The sequence below is a fragment of the Harpia harpyja genome, chromosome 16 (assembly GCF_026419915.1).
Source record: "Harpia harpyja isolate bHarHar1 chromosome 16, bHarHar1 primary haplotype, whole genome shotgun sequence".
Lineage (NCBI taxonomy): Eukaryota > Metazoa > Chordata > Aves > Accipitriformes > Accipitridae > Harpia > Harpia harpyja.
In genome coordinates this window covers 23310192-23333648 of record NC_068955.1, presented here as the reverse complement: position 1 = coordinate 23333648, position 23457 = coordinate 23310192, and the positions used below count along the sequence as shown (strand labels likewise).

Genomic DNA, 23457 nt, shown 5'->3' with positions numbered 1-23457 from the left:
ATGTCTCTAAATGAAGTTCTTCCATAGCAAAAATCTCGTCATGTAACAAGCTGCTATAACTCAGACAAGATTCACTGGTCCTTCAAAGTGAGATGCTAGCTTGTTTATTTCTTAGTGAATAAACTGCAGATCATTGTCTGTATAAATACATTTATGTTGAAAGTATTCATGTTTACAAGTGTTTTTAGACTACCATCTAACAACTCATAGAAGACAGATAAGCAGTTTTGGAATCGATTATTAGTTTTTTCATTTTTCAAACAGAAGCCATTCTTGCTCAACTTTAGTGACAGTATTTAGACACTATATACTTAATGGTTTGACATGTACATTGTACATATTCAAAAAAGTAGGCAGAGTCAATTACATGGATTTTAAGGGCTTGAGAGACAGTCTTGAACTGGAGAAGCTATTCCAATACCATCTCCCATATAGGAGGAAGCATATAGCATACATGCTATATGACAATATAGCATACAGCACAAGAACTTATGCCATCCCCTGCAAAGCTTACAGGGTTTGACTAAAAGAAGTGGAGCCAAAACATCTTTATGTCCTGCAGTCCCCAGTTTTCTTAGTCACCCTTTGCAGCTACTGACATAGCAAAGCATCTTGAAGAGGGAAAACCAGATGAAGTAAAAAGCTGACAATTTATTTCATGTGTGAAATAGTATCTCCCATTGTGACAGAAGTGTATTGTTCTAGGATTAGAAGTAATTTACCCCTAAATTTCACACATAATACCATATTTGAGAGATTTTGTATCAGAGTTGTTATCCAGAAGCAACCAAGCCACAACTTCATGGTCTAAAAGATTTTCCTCTATGAAGGTCACTAGATAAACAGGCTGTCAGTATGTACTACAGTTTACAGACAAAACGGTCAGGTGAAAACTCAGTGACTTACAGGAAAAGGTTCCTTCCAGCTAGCACCAACAATAGATGGCCTTATAATGGCTGTGTTTAATTTTGCACCTTCTTGTTGTACTACATATTCGGCTAAGGCTTTTGTATATATGTAAGTATTAGGCCTGTCGCCTATCAGTTTAGGAGTAATATCATTCACTAGGCCATCATCCATCCACCTAAAGAAACAAAATAAGAGGCAAGTGTAAATTACTGCATGTTGCTTCACTGGGGGCAGGGGGAGTGAAAGCAATATGTGAAAAGGATAACCAGATAGATCAAAAATACTTTGGAAAGTGAAATTAAAATCCAATGTCTTCTTCAAAACACTAACCAAGGCAAAAAAAACAAAAAAACAAAAAAACAAAAAAACCCAAAACCTCAACCAAAAAAAACCCCAAAACATACCAAAACCACCAAAGCATTAGCATTCCCCTAGAAGCTGTGTAAGCAGAGGAACAAGAAATTCTGTGAAGAAATTTAAGCAGTAATTAAAAACTCAGTTCTGCATTTCACGTTTCTGCAACACCCCCAGTATCCAACACTAAACTACTATGCTTTAAATCTCAGCCTGATTTTCAGAATTTAATACCAACTTCCACCGGTTAGTATGTCACATACTTCTTTCTACTGTAAACAGCTAGAAGTTGTAAAACATTTCCATAAGTATTTGGAAATCAAACAATAAATGTCTGACAGCTTATACTGTGCTTAACTTTAAAACCATGTAGCCTCCTAAAATATCATTCATCAAATATCATTCATCAAAATATGAGAGTTAGGGGTTTTTTGCTTATTTAAACTGAACACCAATCCCAGAGGCCAGAAAAATCAAATTTAACAGAGTCTGCCTATTACTCATTTTGATTATACACTACTATTTAAATTAATGTGGCAACTGCATAGGTAGAACCCTTCTGAAAAGGGATCTTAAGGAAGAATGTTGTATTTGAGATCCTACAGCAGCAATGTAGTTAAGCTGGTTTAAGGACTTCACTACCAACTTACAGAAGACTGTTTACACTGACTTCATGCTCGTTTTGTTTCAAATTAAACTATAAAACTAAACATTTGAGAGTAAATGCCAAGAACAACAACAAGAACCTTTCACCAGAACATGTGCCTAGTTCCAAAACACTTTTGGAACTACTTTATATGGTGTACTGTAGAAAGTAAGTGCATTTATGAACTTTATTAAATATTAAATCTTTTTTGTTGTTAAGTTTACCATGAATTTTTTTTCTCCTTTAAAGAAAATGGGACACAGACTGAAATGAAAACAAGTTTTTCAGGAAGAGAGGAGGGTTACATGTTTAGTGTCCACTGAAAGAAGCATACTGCTATTTACTTTTTTGCCCAAGTAATTCATTTATTACACACCAACTATGGAGGAAGTAGTACATTCCTTTACAATAATCCCAATTCCATCAACTAAGTTCTCAAACATGAAGTGCAGACACAGCAAGTTACGTCTTTGGGGGACAGGCACACTGCTCCTCAGTTAGCATTAAGTGATCTAGAAAGTGATGTCACTGCAAAGGAGTCCCAGCTCCATCACAAGCATCACCTCCACCTTTGTGGTGTTAAGTTATCACACAGCACCTCTGAAGCAAGCTGGGTCACCATGTTTCTCCCTTTAATTTAGTGGTCTTGCAATTCCATCTTGCTTCCCAATTCATTCAGCAGTTTGTATTTCAAATTGTAATAACCTTCAGTCACATCACACAAGCACAACGTGTGCCTCTTGAACCGTTGCTACTTTGACGTTCTCCACTATTTTACTTGCCTCAGTCAGCCAACATCTTAGCCACATAAATACAATTTAGCCAACACAGTTATTCACCAATGTCCTGTTACAATCAAATCTGACATGCAGACTCCCTTCATATGAATTGGGGTGGGAAGAGGGGTAGAAAAGCCCAGAACAGGACACAAATCTGTTTGTGTCTCAGTCAGCTATTGGCTAGATAGATCACTCTTTTGTAAGTTTACAAAAACCTTCTCTCATTACCATGAGTTCTAAAATACAGACAGCTGTTCAAGCCCAAACCAAGCAGTTTAAGTTATATTTATTCTGCTTGTGAAAAGACAAAAATATGACTACTTCAGAATATCTCATTTGAAAGTGTATTTAAAGTCAATATTATAAAAAACAGTTAGCTCAATATGCATTCTAGGTAGTAGCTCACTTGTTTTTAAACGTTAGTGCTCTTCCATCTATAATAACAAGTTAAAGAAGATGTTTTACTTTTTAATTAGTTATTTTTAGTTTCATACTTCTCTTACACGGGGTGATATTTTGTATGATGGGGAAGAAGGGAGAGACTGATTTACAGTTGAGATTATTATTTATTACATTACACTTGACTTATCCCATATTTGCCACCTGTTTCAGTTAAGGTTTGACAGCTACTAAATAAGACCTCAGGACAGCTAATGTACGCAGAAAAAAATACAGAATGAGAAATTTTTTTCCCCTCAGTAATGCCCAATTCAAGACTAAAAAGCTACAGAAAACAGTTTTTTGATGTTTGCACTTTTTGAATACCTAACGGAACCACTTCTACAGTTGTGTTTCTGAACAGTTAAGTAATACTATTTCAGTATCTCAGTCTGATCTTGTAATGGCATTTAGGCGGAGGCAGTGAAGGCTGCTGTTAAAGTGGACTGTCTTGGTTCTACCCCTTTCCTTCACAATGCTGGTGCTACCACACTTGTAACAGCACAGCTTTTTTTGTTTTTAATAGCTCTCGATTCAGCTCATCATACAGTGGAAAAAGTGCCACTCAGCATATAGGAGACATCATGAGTAGACATGAGCATCCCTCTCCTTTGGTACCGCTCCACACCTAGCTCAGCTGAACATGACTGTAAAACCTTAACCCATCTTCTTTACAGAAAAGGGAAGTGTCAGCCATGCTGTCAGACATAAGCACAAGCATAATAAGCTAATTTCTTCATCTTTCAGGTTCCTAACCATATTTTGGTACTTCATTACTATGAAGCAAGTGGTTACAGATTACTGAAGTAGCTTCATAAAACATAACACATACTCAAGAGAATCTATCAGTTTCCTGGGATCAACAGGAGGTGGATAAACTATTTCCTCAATCTGTTTTCGATTGCAATATGCATAGGCCGTTGAAACATGCATGAACACTTCCAGATTCTTCATTCGCTGTGCCAAGAAGAGGAGCTGTTGTGTGGCAGTCACATTTAACTGAACAGCATCTCTGTTGATTAAACAGAAATTTCATTAGCAGAAAGCAAGACAAAACACAAGCAAAACATAGTAACTAATCAATTCACTCCTAAATGCCTCAGTGATGGGTATATAAAAGTATTCCTAAATACTCCACTCTCCCCCAAAAAGCAGCACAGATCATCCTAACTTTCTGCTTAGAACCATATGCCACAGTCTTAATCTAGACCATCTCTCAATATTCAGGATAATTTTCCTAAGTTTTACCCTGTTCTTACTGGCATCCTCATGCCCCATTACTAGAGTGGGAAAGCCAGCATACCTTTGATCTCCTCAAGCTAAATCCCAATCCTACATTTTTCATAAAACCTGAAAGAAATAATGCAACACAACACCTAGCTGCCACGAGATGCGTATCTGAAATTCCTACTTCAAGTTGAACTAGGTCAACAACTCAGAAGGAAGGCTTAGAGGGCTAGTAAGTTGGAGACTGGCATGTTCTTGTAGCACAACAAGATTACAGGGAGGAAGGAAGAAAAAAAAAAAAAAAGGAAACCCACCGAGAAGCACACTTTCATCCTCCAACTTCACTGTTCTCATCAAAATAGAGTCCTTCAGGATACTGCAGGAGAGTAGGTCTACCTCTACAATTCCCACCAGAACACAGCTTACTGAACAACTACTACGATTATTTTTGTACTGGGTCTGCATGGCAAGGTTTTGGTAGTGGGAGTGCTACAGGGGTGGCTTCTGTGAGAAGCTGCTAGAAGCTTCCCCCATGTCCAACAGAGCCAATGCCAGCCGGCTCCAAGACGGACCCGCTGCTGGCCAAGGCCAAGCCCATCAGCAATGGTGGTAGTGCCTCTGGGAGAACAGATTTAAGAAGGGAAAAAAAAGTTGGTGGGGCACAGAAACTGCAGCCAGAGAAAGGAGTGAGAACATGTGAGAGAAACAATCCTGCAGGCACCCAGGTCAGTGAAAAAGGAGGGAGAGGAGGTGCTCCAGGCACCAGAGCAGAGATTCCCCTGCAGCCTGTGGGGAAGACCACGGTGAGGCAGGCTGTCCCCCTGCAGCCCATGGAGGTCCACGGTGGAGCAGATCTCCACCTGCAGCCTGGGGAGGACCCCACGCCGGAGGATGCACTCGAAGGAGGCTGTGACCCTGTGGGAAGCCCACGCTGGAGCAAGCTGCTGGCAGAACCTGCAGACCCATGGAGAGACGAGCCCATGTCAGCACAGGTTTGCTGGCAGGACTTGTGACCCTGCAAGGGACCCACGCTGGAGCAGTTCATGAAGAACTGCAGCCCATGGGAAGGACCCATGTTGCGCAAGTTCGTGGAAGACTGTCTCCCATGGGAGGGATCCCACGCTAGAGCAGGGGGGAAGAATGTGAGGGGTCCCGCCCCTGAAGAGGATGAAGCAGCAGAGACAACGTGTGATGAACTGACCCCAGACCCCATTCCCCATCCCCCCACACTGCTGAGGTGGGGATTAGGTAGAGAACTCGGGAGCGAAGCTGGGCCCAGGAATAAGGGAGAGGTGGGGGGAAGGTGTTTTAAGATTTGGTTTTTATTTCTCATTACCCTACTCTGGTGTGATTGGCAATAAATTAAGTTAATTTCCCTAAGTCGAGTCTGGTTTGCCTGTAACAGTAATTGGTTGAGTGATCTCTCCCTGTCCTTATCTGGACCTACAAGCCTTTTGTTATATTTTCTACCCCTGTCCAGCTGAGGGGGGGGGGGGGGCTGGGGGGGAGGGGGTGATAGAGCAGCTTTGGTGGGCACCTGGTGTCCAGCCAGGGTCAACCCACCAGAATTTTATATAATTCAGATTCTCTCTCCAGCCTATAAAACTTACTATGGGCACTAGTTTTCTTGTATACAGTGTACCAATCAACGAAGTTTCAAGAATACAGCTAAACAAAGCTTTATCGAAGTCTTTGCAATAAAGTGTTACATTAACAATACAAATCTTGGTGTGTGTCCCCCAGATAAGCACCAAGTTTAAGACTGCTTTATCACCCATTATTACTGAAGCATTGGGGGTACAGGAGAGGGGGACCATTATCCCAAAGTAATTAACATCAATGGAAAAACGTTACTTCTGAATAAATTAGGGTTTTTAAGATAAAAGTATTGTTCTCAGTCTTTACTTCCTCTTTTAAGAAGTCAAAGGAAGGAGTTCATAATCAGAGCTGTATGCACCACTAAAATACAGAAGTGTATAGCAACTACAACTTACGAAAAGTTCCAAAATAAGCCCAAGTATTTTGCTTTCTTGACTGTATTCCTACCACTGGCCCCAAGCCAAGTATTTTGAACTTTACATTAGTTATTCCTGTTAAATGTGTGATGAAGGCTGCTCTAGGTGGTCTTCAGATTTGTAAGGTTCCTCCAAGCATTCCAGCATATATGTTAGAAAAGAGTTGATGCCAGAGCACCTAAGAAATGCTCGCATTTTCTATTTTGCTAAACATACTGGGCCCGCCAAGAAAGCAGAAACTGCCAGAGGCTTTTTGTACCAAGACCCCATTCTACCAGCCTTCAAATTGTTTTAGATTCCCTCTGGGCTTTTGTCAGGTTGGCATTTCCTTAACATTTCAGGATCATAACACAGTGATAAACACAGGCTACCTTATGATGTTTCAGCATACAGTATAACATTCTTCGAAAGGTAGTGCCAGGCTTTGTAACAACTCAAAAAAAAAAAAAAATCTGAGTTGAGAAGCATTTTATCTCAGAGCTGCTTTACTTCCCACCCCCTCCCCAAAGTTGGAGCTATTTCTCAAAGTCGTTTACCCAAATTGGATATTTATTCCAGTGTTTCAGCACTAAATCAAGTAATTGTTTTTGCCAAAAAGGAATATAATCCTTTCTTGCTTCTGGTACTCCTTTCTAGTATTTCCTTAATAGATTCTCTGTGCAACATGGAATTTTTCAACTTTCTCCCTGTGCATCTACTTCTCCATACTCCCTCCAATGCAAACCTCCATCCTTCTTAATGAAGGACTTTCTGAAGACATGGAGAAAGCTGAGCAATATTTAATCTCCTGTTTGTTCATCAGGTAGAGAACAAGCACTAGAACTTCCCCCACATACAGTTTTGCCAAAAAGTTATCCTCTGAAAATGTGCATTCCCCTTCTAACAAGGGAGGCTAAAGGAATAGTTTCTGTTCCCTTTTACACACTAGGAAAAAAGCTCTAACATTACTAGTGAGCACAGTACATATAGCTACAGCTTATTCATATCCTTTCTACCCATCCCAGAGATGAGAGCAACACATGATGTTAGGAAGACTCAGAATAGCAACATGTTCCCTAGTCTGTTCAACAGCTTCCCTTCAAAAAGACCTTGAAATTCAGGCACAGGGATTTAGTTAAAAAAAAAAAAAAAAAAACCCAAACAAAAAAACCCACAAACAAACACCCCCCCCCCAAAACAACCCACAAACACACCATACAAAACCTGAAGGACCTACAGCAAAACTACAAGAATAATTTATTTAGTTTCGAAGTGCTAATAATGGATTTGTCTTTTTACCTAAAGATTTAAAAATATATGAACTTTTCCATGTTAAATAGTGTGATTCTAACCTCTGGCAAAGCAGGTCTATATAATATGCCTCCATCGTCTTAAGAAAAGCAAATGAAAACTCAACAGCTTAAAATAAGTTTGAGGGAAAAGATTACTACCTTAAGGGGCATCATGAAATTGACCAAGCACACAAATATCAGAGCACATGAAGTAGCATGACAGGCTGAATATTTGCAAGATTGCACAGACACCCGATTTACACCCTCCCTTGGAGTACCATTGGTTTACCAGACCAGAGTATACAGAATTTGAGACTCACCTTAGTGTTTCATTGAATCTGACTGTAGCAGCACAATGAAATATAATATTAACATGTTCTATAAGTTCTTCCTTGATTGGTTCACTAAGGTCCAGTTCAGGCTGTGTAAGTTCACTCGTAATTACTATTATTTTTGCTCTGAAGTCTGGTTGCTCATCTCTCAACCTGTCAAAGAGCTGTCAAAAAAACAGAACTAAAAATTCAAGTAATAGCCAGTGAAGATGAGATACACATTTCATTTAAGTAAAGAAAAAACCCCACATTTTCTGCCTATACAGAGTTATACCTCCTTATTTCTAAAAATCATCAGTAAGCTAGAAAAGTGTGTTAGGAATATTACAACAACATGTTACTGACTTCCCTTGAACATATTCAATGATGAAGCTGTACACACTTCATCCCACACAGTGAAAGCAGTACTGCATGTGTTGTATAGAAGGTAATAAGACTTCAATTTACACTTAATTTTTTTTTTTTAATACTCATCCCTATCCGTAAAACCAGATCTCTATGAGTATCAGGAGGAGGAAGGAATGGTCTCTATTAGACACCAGGACTCAAAGAAATTTTAAGTAGCAGACTAAATACTGCAATCTCTTTTCTTTCAACAGAAGGAAAGGGAAAAGTCTGCCCACTTTCCAAGCTTGGTAATAACTATTCAAATTCTTATAGACTTGCCCAAGTCATGCTGGTTTTCAGGTTTAGAAAGCTTTCACCAAGCTTTAAAAATTTCCAGTGATTTAAGAAATGCTATCCTGGAATTATGCTAGTTTTGAGGAATTTCCAGATTAAAAAAAATTGTTTCTCTGGCTAGTTGAAAGAAAAAAAGCAGGGTTAAAGGCTGTACACCATGTTAGAACATCTGATCAAGTCTTATCAAATTGGTGTTCAACTATTCTCACTAAAAAAAAACAAAAACCAAAACAAAACCAAAAAGCAAACCTCACCCACATTGTATTCCAACATATATTCTTCTCATAATTAACTGGGTTCTAGCCACATGGCTTAACACACACAGATAAAATTCTTGCCTCACCTTATTTACACTCATTAGTATGCAAGTTCTCCTGAGCAAAATAGTATTGTGGGAATAAAACATACTTGAAAGTTACACCAGAGCAGACCCCTCTTCTTAATTGCACAGGGGCCAATATCTTAGCAATTGCTTCAACACAAGTCGATTAAAATGTATTACAATCAGAGCAGTACTTTTTTTTTTTCCCCCCTCCAAGCATGCAGTTATACCAAATGCAAATAGTTAAAAGACATTTCCTTACAGAATGTAGAGAATTTAATTCATTTTCAACTATAAATCAAGTCACCTAAAGGTGCAGTTTCATGACACATAAGGCAATTTAAGCCTGTACTGCTACCAAACAAATTGGTCCCTCTCCTAGCTTCTTTATTTTCACATTGCTTCTCCTGCACTGGCAAAAACAAGTAGCCTGATAGCTGTGTGAGCATACCAGCTTGCAGGTCCAGCTGAAAAATACTCTTTTTTTTTTTTTTAGATATTTTTCAACTCAACTGTGAGCTAATACAGCTCACTGTGTCACCACCTAAAGTAGTAGTAGTGGTAACGTTATAGTGAGAATATGGGACATCTCCAGTGATAGAGGTCTTGAACTGATTTCCCAAGCACGAAGCTTCACCTTAAAGGACAAAACTGCCAAGACAGCATTTAAAGCCTCTGCAATTCTTAGAGGTACAGCAAATAGTGCTTTCACAGAAAATTATTTACTTAGGCACTTTGATAATTCCAGAGCACAGAATTTCAGTGCCTCTCCTTCATTGTCACAGGTTTGTAGTAATCTGTATGACTAACAAGTCTGTAATAGAATCTATTAAGACAAACATTTCTGTTCTGTTTACAAACATAAGCTATTTAAACAACCTGTTGAGATCACAGTCTTGCTTACTGGTAGATCCAATAGCGCAACCAAGAAAAAGGAAGTACTAAGCCTCATCTTACAGAAAAGAAAATAAGGCACAAAGAAGAAAAAGTGACTTGCTTGAGATCTAAAGAAGGGTCTCAATCCCATCTTACAACTCCCAGTCCACAATGCCTCTTGCATTTGATAATATATTCTCTCAATCAGTTTTAACTGGGGTGTTTTTCTTCTCAATTCTGCATTACAGCTGAACATCCTCCTCCTGAATTAAACACAGGATAATTTTCCACTACTGGCTTTGCTAGAGACTAACAGCTTGAAAACCAGCTATAGAAGCACTGCCAGGTTTTGGATTTTATATTTCTGTTAGAATTAAAGAAAAAAAAAAAACAACTTAACAACAAAACTTTGCTTTAGATAAACCAAAGTTGTTCTCAAAATGAAGTGGGAATGTTATAAAGAAGGACAAAAAAGTACTTTGTGAGCATGACACATACCTTACAGCTGGTAATTTCTTCTATTCGTGCTTCAGGTGTCTGCCCTGCTTTGTGTCTTACCAATACATACACTGCTTTCACTTTAGGACAAGATCTGAGCAGCTTTTCCAGAAGCACTTTCCCCATGAAGCCTGTAGCTCCTGTCAGGAGGACATTCTTTCCTTCATAGTATTCAGGGATGGAAACCATTATGACCTTAACAAAAGTTAAAAACAGAAATATATTAAAGAACTTCTAGAGTTCAGCTTTGCAGAAGATATAAATAAATGGCACAGATGCAAACATTCAGTCTCGTACCTGAAAGAAATGCTTAACAGCGGTTTGTTGTTTTTTTTTTTTTTTTTTACCTATAACTAGTACTTAAAGATGTCTTTTTTTACCACATTCCAAAAGAGTCCCACAGGGTCACTACAGTAATCCCAGATCCTCTTGTAAACTGTCCCTGTTAACAGTGTCTTAAGGAATTAGACACTCACCCACTCAGTCTAGGAAAACAGCTCAACTTCAGTCTATTTTTACCTCTATGTGCATGGTCCTTTACCACCCTAAGTGGCTGTTCCACGTAAACTAAAGGTCATATTAAAATATAATCACAAGTAGATACTTCAAATATGTTGACAGAAGACAGGGAGCCAGGCATCTGCCAATTGCTGGCCCTGCTGGTATTTTGCCTGTGTCAGCAAAGACCCCTGACAGTGTTAGGCTGAGCCTTCCTACAAATTATGCTAGGCCAGAGAGAAGGTATAGTTAGCTGCCCGGTATGAGATCTGCTGGTTTTATATTGATTACAAAAAACCATACAGTTCCACAGATTGTACAGGTTTCTAACCTTTTCATCAATTAAGTCTGTTGGGTTTTTTACCCCAAATAAGTGATCAGAATTCTCACACAAACTAAAGATTTGAGTTAGCCACAAGGGATTGTTACTTAAATCCAGCACAAAGCTAAAAAGTGTTGTAGGTGTTGCTTCAGTTCGGAAGTTAGCTATGAGAATTTTCTTGCCCCTCCCTTAATCAATCCCTTGGAAATTATGTCTAATTCTAGATACTGGAAGACTTTCTAAGGACAAATATACTGCTATTTCTCACATTAATTTGGTCTTTGGACCACGACCTTTATGACCTTTAGAACTCAACCTGTGCCTCAGGCTAACTTCAAGCCATTCTGTTAGGTCCAATACACCAACATCGTTACCATAACCCTTGAATGGCTTACTTTTACTGTAGAATATGGATACACTTCCACCATGTTTTATCAACCTTTCTAATTAGACTTATAAAAATAATAAGCTGATGTAGTGAAAATCTAGTTAGTCTCCTATAGCAGATCCACACACAAACCATTACGACCAAAACACTACCAAAAGGGGCAGATTCCATAAAAACGTGACACTAAAAAAACCCAACAAAAATGAGTCTCCTTAAACACAGATGGAGTGTTTCTTAAGCAAGTAAGAATCACAACACTGAATACCTAAACAGGATGAGAGCCTTTCTTCACCTACCACCCAAGAATAACGGAATGTAACTTCTAAATATGTTTTCAAAAGAAACAGCAGGCTACCGCAAGGAGGAACTTATCAAGGATACAACATCTTGTGTATTGTTAGGAGTGAACAACTACAGGCTTAATTTGCACTTTTTGCCTGAAAAGTAAGTAAATATTTTTGGAACACTTATCTACATCTCAAGTATCTGTCATATTAAAGCAACTGCTGTGCTTTTCATGTGCTTATATCACAATGAAGCCTCTGAACAAGCTCTAAGTGATTACTTGCCAGAAATGAGTTGTCACCTGCACAAGCCCCAGTTTCAGCAGTCTGGGTACAAAGTCTTATGGTTTTTGGTCCAACACTCCAAATCTTACTTTGACTCCCTTCTTTGACAAGGTTTGCTCCTGCATTTACTAGTAAGGCATCTAAAAACTGGTAATGGGATACAGTAGCAAGTTTAGAACAGAACAAGCACTACTATTTCCATTGGCCACAGCACATCATCCAAAATTGTTTCTTTGAAGGTTGATGAGATTGAAAAAGGGGGACGAAGGGAAAAAGCTATTTATGTTAAACCACTTTTGCCACATTTTTAAGAGACTTTAATGCAAATTTCAAAGCACACCTCCTGCAACAAAGCATGGAGAGCAAGATACAGCATGCTTATGAGTTATTTTTTCCTGTTCAATGTAAGATACAGGCCTGTTGTCTCCACTGTGGCTCTTTAAGTCACAATTAATGCTCTGTTATTCAAATATGTCCTCATAACTTTTTTTTTTCCTGGTCTTTGCATACACCATTCAACTCCATTTTCTCGTAAAAATCTGCATGCTTGCTTCCACATATAAGACTTGTGTTCCCTCAAAGAGAGAAGAGAAAATTCATGCAATCATTGCTGCACCGGTTTTGTCACCAAGATCCAGTTTTGTTATGATTCCTACATAATCTTGTTACTAATTTACCTGCCTAACCATAATTCATATTTTTTACCCCTTAAGACTCTATGACAGTACTTCAATACCATCAGTTCACTTGCCCTTCCTCAAAGGAAGGCTTAATACTACTTCTGACATAATGCTGTATCCTCAGTCTGGAGGCCTGTTCACATGGGGAGAGACAGCCTCTGGCTACATAAACACATGAACCTTACTACAACACCCAGTACATGGGCTGCAGTCCAACATCCGTTTCTAAAACCTAAAACAATGAAAAAAGTTATGCTGCCAGTAGAAATACCTGTGTTGCTATGGTCCAGCTTTTTAGCTAACTGAAAAAATCTGACAATATTTAGGGTCACGCAATGCAAAGAAAACTAGAAGCCAGAATAGATCAGAAAGTTTCCTGCTTCGGTTATTTCTGACCATACTCCTTTGAGTATGAGGTTGATATCAGATGAAAAATAATATAATTATTCTCCTGAAACTCTTACAGAATACCAGACCTACAAAATATCCAGATGCAAAGCTATGATTAAGTATAATGATGAAATGGGTTCAGTTAAAAAAACCATGAACATACATAAATACTCGCACTCACACTTGAGAGGCAGCAACACTTGTGTGTTTGCAGGCCAATTTTTTTTTTTTTTTTAAAGGATCAACAGAAACATTTCCTTTGAGAAACTCTCAACACCATTTTCCTTTACACTGCTCTCTGACAACTAGCCTCTGGTAGACTTTATTCATTAAAATTTTCCACACTAAGTTTGTCTTCTACTTCCATTCCTGTAGAATATTCCAGCTAGAAAACAGAGCTGGTGACCTTTTCAGAATCACACATTGCTGCCAAAGTTACAGCAATAAACACTGGGATTATGAGGGAACTGCTTAGAAGCACCAAATTTGACTTAAGGGTAAACACCATGTATGGAATCCAGGTGTGAACAAAGTAAGTCTGAAATCAGCAGCCTGTGTTTTAGGCTTTCTAGTAGGACATCTCAACCAAAGGAAAGGGAAAGAGTGTTCCCATTCTGTACCTACCCTTCCCTGCCTTCTCTGAGAATGCATCTCCACATGGCAGTTAGCATAGCATTGCTGGCAACTCCTGATTTCAAACTCAGAAGAGGCTTCTCACATGTATAAAAGGTAACACAGGTAATATGTTAAAGTTCTTTGTGGCAGCAAATTACTGAAGAACTACATCATACAGCGTTCTTAAAAAACAGTTAAGAAATATGTGGTTCCCAGTGGAAATTTAATTTGACCACCAACACGTAACAAGCTGGAGTAGGTCCAGAAAAAAATACCTACCTTCCAAGACAACACAGCAAAATCAAATTTAGCATTTTAAGGTTGATATTTAAGTGTCAGCAATTGTTTTATCTAGTTTTAGAGTGCAACCTGTTGCATGTTTGCAATTGCTGAATTGTAGCTATTTACCAGCAATACATATTTCCACCAGTTATCTGGTGACCTGTTAACAGATGCCTCTTCAAACACGCAGACAGATAACTCCTATCAAATACAAAATTGTCTAATGCACACCTTGGAATATCTGAATCCCTGTATCGTAGCTACTTTTTAAGCTAATAGGTAGTAACAGTCAAGAAAAAAACAAAACTGACAGTTGAAAGGATTAGTAAGAGTTCTGTAAAGAATTCTTTCTCTAGAACAGGGATGATCAAAATTACCAGATGACTTGTAGGGACAAACAGCCTTTGGTAGAGAAAGCTTCTGTTAAGCTGCTACAGAGAAACTAATGCCAGGATACTTCTGAATTCACAGGTTCAGGGCTAAACCAATGGTGACACTTTGAAGATACTGCTTATTTGAAGGGTGCTGTCCTTTGACAAATCTAGAGCTCCTAAGCACTTCAGTAAAAAAACCCCACACTCCAGGACCCTAGCCAACATTCCCCATCTTGTAAAATATTCTAGTGTCCGAGGCTGAGCAAGTGCTATTATGGAGCAAACAACGGCAGCTCTGTTTGCCTTCAGAGCTACTGCAGCAATATTTAACTCATTGCTTCAAACAGAAGTCTCCAACTCTCGAAACAAGGACAATCCTGTTTTTAACAGGAAAAAGATCAATCCTCACATTTGTCCAAACACAGATCAAGATGCTTAAAGATTTGCTTTCCAAGTGCCAGGAAAGCCTGCTGCAGTTCCACTGAACATTTAAATGCTAAATCCAGCAACTAGAAAGAGTGTGCATGGATGTCCTTGTTTGAGATTAAATGGTCTGGTTTTCTAGTTTATCACTGACAAACATTAGGTCAACAACATGCTCCCTCCAAATTCAGTCATATTGAGATTATCACTCACATGAAATAGAAAACATGTATTTCCCAACCTCTGAAGTGTCAGCGACAAGCTACAAAGTTCTGCAAAAATGCAGCCTGACAAACTGATTTCCCCCTTTCCCTCCGACAGCTTGAGCCCAGTACTAGCAGCAGTACAATGGAAATAAGTCTAAAAGTAAGGTGGAAGAAGCACTTTGTTTATGTATGATCAGGAGATTAAGTCCATCTAGACATCAAATCTGAATGCACCAAATATTTTTAAACACCACACATGCATGCATCCAAATCATTACAGAAGTCCCTCATCTAGAGCTTCAATTGCCACATTGCAAGGACACTATAGCAAGCCAAAAAAAAAAAAAAAAAAAAAAAAATCTAAGAACTGGAGAGACTGGAGAGATTCAGGCAACAAAGGAAGTAATATTTAACTCATCTAAACAAGGTTACTGCCAGAAAGACAAGCCTGGGTCATATCATGGTATCATGTCTCATTTCATTTGGTGCCTTGCTTCCACAAAAGTATATCAATGAATGCTATCAGCAAAATGTCCACATTTTCAACCACCACAAGGGTCAATGATCTGCCCTATTTGGACAATACCTATCCAGCATATCACCAAAGGATGACAGTTTGTTTGTCTTCACGGTCCAAGGTTATAGCCATTGAGAAACCTTATCTGTGAGAGATACTGTTTTAGAATACGAGTAGAGACTGAAAGGATGGAACAGAGTATTTCCTGTTGTAAACTGCTTTTGGTGTAAGCTAACCTTAAAGCATAGCCATTCCAAACTTCACAATCACGTGGAAGATTTGTGATTCTTCCCACAGCTAGCAGAAAGACAAGCTTATCCACATTTTAGACTTCATCAACATTCTTATCTACTCTCTGCAAGGTCATTTTCTTTACTAGCTATAAGCCACAGTCCCCTGCAGGATAAATCTGCCAAGAAAATTTAACACATCTCCAGGAGCTGGAAAACACATTGCCAGGTTTGGAAGCTAATTAGAACAACTGAGTTTTGAAGAACTATCAAAATGGGTCCACTAATTTAATATTAGCTAGCCAGTCTTTGGCTTATGCCTGGTAGTATGCCAGGTGGTTAAGTGTCTCACTACTCTCTTTCCAGACAAGTAACAGGAGTGGATTCCGGGTAATAGTAAGTTCTCTCATGTATACCAACATGCCTTTACTGATGATCTCTACAAACGAGTGAATCGCAACAAAACTAAATAAATCCAAAAGATTATACCTAAGTCATCACAACTGCAGTATAAATGCCACCAGAAGACCCAAAGCTGTATGTGGTATATGCCCAACTTGTGGCCAGCACTCAGTATATTAGAGCATTTCTGAAAAATAAGAATACACATGTCAAACTAGTTATATTCTTCAATCTTGAAGATGTTCAAAGAGACTAACCTACTACCAATGAAAAGATTTGTCCACTTTAAATCATTTATCTATTGAAACACAATACCAGTTAGAGTAACTAATATAGTTAGGTCAAAGTTTACATAACTGTTACATAACTTATGTCCACAAATAAAATAGACTTGCTTTTAAAAAAACAATACTTCTCCTCACTATTCTTAACAGAATATTCAGCATATTCACAGAAATATGCTAGACACTGAAAGTTTTTCCTGAACTGTATGTTCAAGTTACATTCCTCCTGGATATAATACTACCTCTGGCAATATATACATTCAACGTAAGGAGCATTATTAAATTGATTTGGAGGAGACTTAACCAATACTGCACATGAACTATTTAACAGCACTACAGCATTTTGAGACTAAAATCTAGATTGATACCAGACATTGAAGTAGTTTCGTAACGTCCTTTAAGACAACAATGACAAAAAACAAGCACAGCATTCACTCGATTGCTTTAGGAAGACTGTGAATTTGGGCTAACTCATGACCACCCAGTAATTTATTAGCAGAACTCAGCCCAACCCACAAACTATTTCATTTGCCATTTTAAGACACTTTTGTGAAAGTAAGGTACTTTGAAGTCAGGGCTGTGCCTGAAATCATGGAGTCTTTAACCCCTTCTAATCCCTTAGCCTTACAGAGGGGAACCTGACCTGGCCACTGTTGAGTTGATCTCAGCAGAACTTTGTCATTAGAGGTATTCGATGCATGTACATAAGAAGTATCTGTGTAACCATGTGTTCACATACCTTCTTTCAGCCAAAATTCAGATTTTTACCACAGCTTCCATTCACTTATGCTTCTATTCAGAGGGATTCTGTACCAGATGACTTTGAAATTACTTCTGAGTACTAAGTACTCTGTTTACAAAGTACTAGAGTGGCCCCTTGCTTTGCTGTGATTACATTTCTCTTATAGTAAGTCCCTCCTCTGAAAATGAATTGAACAAAGTAAAAGGTTTTTACTATCCCTTTATAATTAGGTTGCAAGTTGATGTTTTTCTGAATTGTTTACTGTTTGAGCTTAGTCTTCAAGTGCACATTGAAGAAAAAAAAAATCTCTTTTGGCATAATTAATCTCATTTTTTGAAGTTGCACAGAAGGCATAGATCAGTTCAGGAATTAAGCTATTACAGTAAAGCACATACCACATCAGAACATTTACTATAGTCCATCTCCAGTTCACGAGGAAACATGTTTAACACTTGTATCCAGTGAGCTTTCAAACAAGTTTTAAGAAAACAAGAGGCAGGCAGATTCAAGATTTGCTGAACAGGATCATAGTTCCAGATCATTTTACCCAAGTTAATTAGAAATCTGCATTAGAAATCTCACTTGTGCTTTTGGTTACAGAAAGATTACAAGATAAAGCCTCACTGTTTATCAAGGTAGCTGCATAAATCGTGACTCGAGTTAACCCGAAAGGAGAACAAAACCTGTCTGAAGAACCTACCTACAACATAAGAGTAACACTCACAGTTGACTACTACATAAACTGCTAAAGCTACAAGATCACTCAACTCTTATTCATTGCATTAAGAAAATAAGCCAAAAGCAACAATTTAGCCTTCACACGAGTAGGTTGATATCCAGTCCAGGTTATCACCAGGAAAAGCCTTAGCAGTAGCAGGATGATTATTGCTCCAGTTGTTACTGTGATACTGTCATTTTGCTGGGAGGGGAAAGCCAAACACCAAGTAGAAGGAGGGTGGGGTATAACAAATGACACTCAAGTGGCTCATCATTTTGCCTAGTTTCACTGTTAAGAGACAAATCTAGGTAATTAAAACCCAGATTCACATTCCTCGTATTGATCAGACAGCACAAAGATTAACTGCCCAAAAACTGCACCTGCAATTACATTCTGTTCAAAACATCAGAAGGACAAGATAAGCCATCTGAGCTAGTATTTTACTAGAATTGCCTTGCCACATATTATGAAATTTATTAACAAAGCATTTACAATCAGAATACGTCATCCAGAACAAAAAATCCCAAGTCTCATTCCTCCCTTGTTTTAAATAATGTATATTATTACAGAGTTAGAAGGCTTGAGTCACATTTTACAGCAGTCATTACACAATGAATTTGAAATCCTAGAAATCAACACTTCCGGACTCCTTCCATTCTTTCCCATAGCTTTTACAATTGAAAATAAATCCAAAATGACAAACTTTGCTGATCCTCTCAGCTCCTGTCAACTGAAGAGTTTCAGGTAGTTTAAGATTTACAGGGTAGGGGTGAGGGGGAGCATTATTTGACAGATACAAGTGAATGTTTAGTACTAATTCACTAACTAGACTTCTGTAAGAAAATCCTCAAATGCCCTTGATCATGGTTCTCCAAATCCCAACTTCTAGTGCCTTTGTAGTAAAGGACACCCATAGTAAGCATGCTCACAGCTGGTGAGCTGATTGTCAAACAGCTGTAAAAAGAGTTTAATTTTAAGGAAGAGTTCTAAAATCTTCAGTCAAGTCCTCCACAGCTGCAGCCAAGAACATGACTCCTTAATGTTTAGGTGAGCCATTTCAAAGTTCTTCATGCAAAACCACAGTCAAAAAATATAACATCTTTACATGGTGCAATTCAATGGCTTTCCAATGCAAATCAATAAAGATATTTCCTTTCCCATTATGTTCCTGCAGAAATTCCCAACAATTCTTCTGAAACCTAAAAATAACTCATCTGACAACTGCTCTATCAAGTTGTATTTGAAGCCTAATCACCTCATTTAAGAAAAAAAAAAAACCAAACCACACAAGTTTACCTTTACTTTTTTTCAATACATGTAGAACAAAACCCTGTGAAAGAAATGAAAAGCCCATTTTCACAACTTTCTTCTCTTTTAAAAATAGCTTAAACACATACATACTCAAAGCAAGTTCTACTAACAGATTGCCCACCTGTCCTACAAACAGGACAAATAGAAGTGAAGACCAATTAAGCAGGATGCATGAAGCCTCTCTCTTCCTTCTCAGAAAGGCAGAGGTATTTACTCCACTCCTGTAGCTGATACTGATCATGTAGATGCTAACGGCTCTGATCTTACAATAACAGATGTATTATTTGGATCTATCAATTATGCCTATTGCACAAGAAGCCCTACAAATTTACAAACATCAAGCTGAACAATGACATGAAAAGGTTGGCATGATGCAGTGATATATAGCTACCAACACCAAATGGCAGCTTAGGAAGATCTACTAAGCATAGTCTTTCTAACCACACCCAAAGGAAGAAAGTAATAGGTACACCATACATTCTTTGAGAAAGTTTGGAAAACGCTTAACAAAGTGTCCTGGTTTCAGCTGGGATAGAGTTAATTTTCTTTCTAGTAGCTGGTATAGTGTTATGTTTTGGATTTAGTATGAGAAGAATGTTGATAACACTGATGTTTTCAGTTGTTGCCAAGTAATGTTTAGTCTAAAGTCAAGGGTTTTTCAGCTTCTCATGCCCAGCCAGCAAGAAGGTTGGAGGGGCACAAGAAGTTGGGAGGGGACACAGCCAGGGCAGCTGACCTAAACTGGCCAAAGGGATATTCCATACCATGTGATGTCATGCCCAGTATATAAACTGGGGGGAGCTGGCCGGAAGGGGCAAATCGCTGCTCAGGTACTAACTGGGCATCGGTCAGCGAGTGGTGAGCAACTGCATTGTGCATCACTTGTTTTGGATATTCCAATTCTTTTATTATCATTACTGTCACTTTATTATTGTTATTATTATAATTATTATCTTCTTCCTTTCTGTTCTATTACACTGTTCTTACTTCAATCCGTGAGGCTTTTTTTTCCTCCCCAATTCTCTCCCCCATCCCACTGGGTGGGGGGGAAGTGAGCGAGTGGCTGCATGGTGCTTAGTTGCTGGCTGGGGTTAAACCACAACACAAAGACAAAAAAGAACAGTTTATTAAAAGGGCCTCACTGTAAATCCTGGGTTGAAGACACTCAGAAGGAAAAAAAAAAAAAAAGGCAAATAGGAATACTTCGTCTATTCAGAGAGACAGTATTTGTTAGGACTGTTTGCAGCTTCCAAAATTTAAAAGTGTTGAGGCTAAATAAAGCATAGCTGGAGGACTGTATTACTGCAAGGCTCAGAATTAGCAACTGGGAGAAACACTATGCGTGTACATGAAGGTACTAACCATGCCCAGCCGTTAAATGATGGTAAGTCCTCCAGCTACAGACAAAGTACTAAGCTAACCAAGTACAAGTTTTGATGATATTGGTTCCTCTTCAGAAATTTTTGTTTCCTTTTTTAAGTTACCTAGCAGCTCGGCTTTCTGCAGACAAGTAACAGGCATACTGTACTGAACACAGACCCTCCTCAAACCTTAGTATTTTGTGACAAAAAACCCAAACACGCGCACAAGACACACAATTTCTGGCTGGAGAAGCTAGCCAAACCTGAAATCACTGCAATGATACAGCTATGTCTTCAACGACATCTAACACATTTTCTAGCACTTGCCTAAACTTTCAAATTGCTGTATAACCATTTGAGTTTATCATACATCCCTTCCAAGCACTGGAAGCACGGTGCTTGTAAGGAACTGTGAGATCCTACAAGAGCTAGAACTCAGACACAGGAAGATGACAAAGGACCCTTTGCTTTATAGTAGTCAGGAGGAGATTCAGTTTGACCTCTCAGGAGCTAAGAGGTTCTATGGATGGACTGATTCTCCCATTTGCAGGAGAAGCACTAGTACAGGTATTTCAAGACATCTGTTACTTCAACTTTCAAAGATGACTCTCTTAAGCAGAATCACAGCATACCGTCAGGAGTTGCACTATAAAACTGACACTTAATGATGCTCTCTGCTCACATCTGGCTAGTAGATATCCTGTACATTTTCAAAGTCTGAGGAACACTGAATACCAAATGAGGAGAAATCCTTTGCTATTATAAAAGTTACAGTTTTGCTTCAATGCTAACTTTTTATTGCCAGTTGCTTAGGATGATTAAGATGTTGACAGGTTGAGTTTTTTGTAACTACAGGAAGGAAAAATACTTACGTCCAAAACATACCTCTACATTAGACAGCCACACTTAATGGAAAACAACTGCCCCACTGTGCTTTTACCGTTAACATTGTCTTTAGTAAAGCTTCATTAGACCTGCAGTCCAGCATAAGGTAAATAAAGACTCAGTACTTGCAATAAAAAGTTACAGATCTAGATTGGCATATTACTTTATAGTTCTGCAAGAGCTAGGAGGAAAAAAAAAACCCACAAAACAAGAACAAAAAAACTGCAAAGTCTTTCATATCCAGTTGTGGGAGGGGAAATGGCTGATTTTTAAGCCACCTATATTTGAGAGGACGGTCCAAAAACAGGGTAGAAAAATGGAAGAGTAAAGATCCTAGAAATATATACCTAATGCATAATCTCTAAATTGCTGAAATAATGGTATTTCAGTTATGAAGCACAGATATGATACACAAATTAGGGAAGCTGGGGGTCAAGAAATTCTAGCCTGCTACAGTACAGATGGGTGTCACAGATTGTAAAACTCCTACATGTTCCACTTCTGGTTTAATTACTATTGAAACAGTTATTAAAATAACAAAAACTTTCAGCTGCTAAAGCTGTGAAGTAGGTTAAATGAAATTAAAGGTTTCTACTTCCATGGGATTCAAGCTGGTTTCAATTACAAGTTTGCTACCAACCAGCATATCTCTGCAATTAGGCACACTTTAAACTTCACTCAAGAAAGTCTTTCTGTGGATCCACACGGCTCCTGCTCCACAAGGAGTCCAAGCCTCTACCCAGAGTCAGGGGCTGCTGCACACACCAAGAGCTATCACAGCTCTCCTCTACTATTTCCTGATGCACGGACCCATTGAACAGGGACTCCCGTTTGAAGAAACAGACCACCTCAGTTCCCCTCCCCATACATTCTTCTAAGCGGGAGAGAAACTCGGGGTCTTTTCTTTGCACTAGCCGCAACTACCCGGGCTCCGAGAAAGGGGAACTACCGCGGCAGCACGGTCGGAGCTGGGAGAAGCCGGAGCTGCTTCGCAGGAAGAGCCGGCGCGCCGCTGCCCGCAAGAGGCCCATCCAGCGACGGGAGGGCAGAGCAGACGGAGAGAGAGGCGGGCGGGAGGGCGAGGAAGAGCAAGGGGAGATGGGTGGTACCCGCCGGCTCCGGGCCCGGCGGCTGGCGGAGCGGGCCGCCGCGGACTCCGGGGCTTTCGGCCTCGCCCACGCGAGAGCGCAGCCCGGCGGCGCCGAGACAACCGCGGTTGCTCGGAGAAGCCTTCGGGCTCTCCCCCCTCCCTAAGCATCGATGCCGGCAACCGGGCTCCCCCGCCTGTAAGGCGCCTCCGGCCTGCCCGCCTGCCCGCCACCACGACGCGCCTCGGAGCTCCCCGTCCCCAGCGCCTCCCCCCCCGCCCCCCTCGCCGGCAGCCTCCCGGAAACGCGCGGCGGCGGCCGGCTCCCTCCGCGCCCCCCTCGCGGGGCCGCGGGAGGGGATGGAGCGGCTCGCCCCGACTGCCCGCCGCAGCCCGGGCGGCCGCTAACCTGCTCCGGGCGGCGTCCCCCGCCGAGCCTCTCCGCCCGCGCCGTGCCCCGCCGCTCTGAGGGGCTCGGGCAGCGGTCCTAACAGAGCCGCTCCCGTTGGCCGTTGCGCACACGGTACCCGCCCGCCTATTGGCTCCTCGCTCCGCCGCTCGGAGGGACGAGGACGCCGGGGGTTGGCGGCTTCCAGGAGCCCCACCCAGTGCCGCGGCTCGGCGGGAGGGGCGGCCGGGCGCGTGCGGGGGGCCGGCGGGGGGAGCGGCCTCAAGTCCGCGCGCGCGCCCTCCCCCCCCCCACCTCCGCGGCGATCGGGGACTCGCGCGCGCCCCCCGCCCGCCGAGGGCCGCCATGCCGCCGGCCCGCGGCCCGCATCCCCGCCCCGCATCCCCGCCGCGCCGTGGAACTGCTCCCCCCCGCTC

At 40.4% G+C, this 23457-nt stretch overlaps 1 protein-coding gene across 2 annotated transcripts in view; it reads right to left on the bottom strand.

Moving 5' to 3' along the window:
* The window catches only part of FAR1 (fatty acyl-CoA reductase 1), a 41711-nt gene extending 18547 nt beyond the window's left edge, over positions 1-23164 (bottom strand). For both annotated transcript variants that reach the window (XM_052810556.1, XM_052810557.1), the window contains exons 1-5: positions 23042-23164; positions 10349-10543; positions 7960-8135; positions 3959-4138; positions 907-1084 (exon numbers count right to left, since the gene is read on the bottom strand). In XM_052810556.1, the coding sequence (XP_052666516.1) occupies positions 907-1084; positions 3959-4138; positions 7960-8135; positions 10349-10537 (723 nt within the window). In that variant the 5' untranslated portion in view covers positions 10538-10543; positions 23042-23164. The remainder of the gene's footprint in view (positions 1-906; positions 1085-3958; positions 4139-7959; positions 8136-10348; positions 10544-23041) is intronic.
* Positions 23165-23457: the final 293 nt, after the last annotated feature.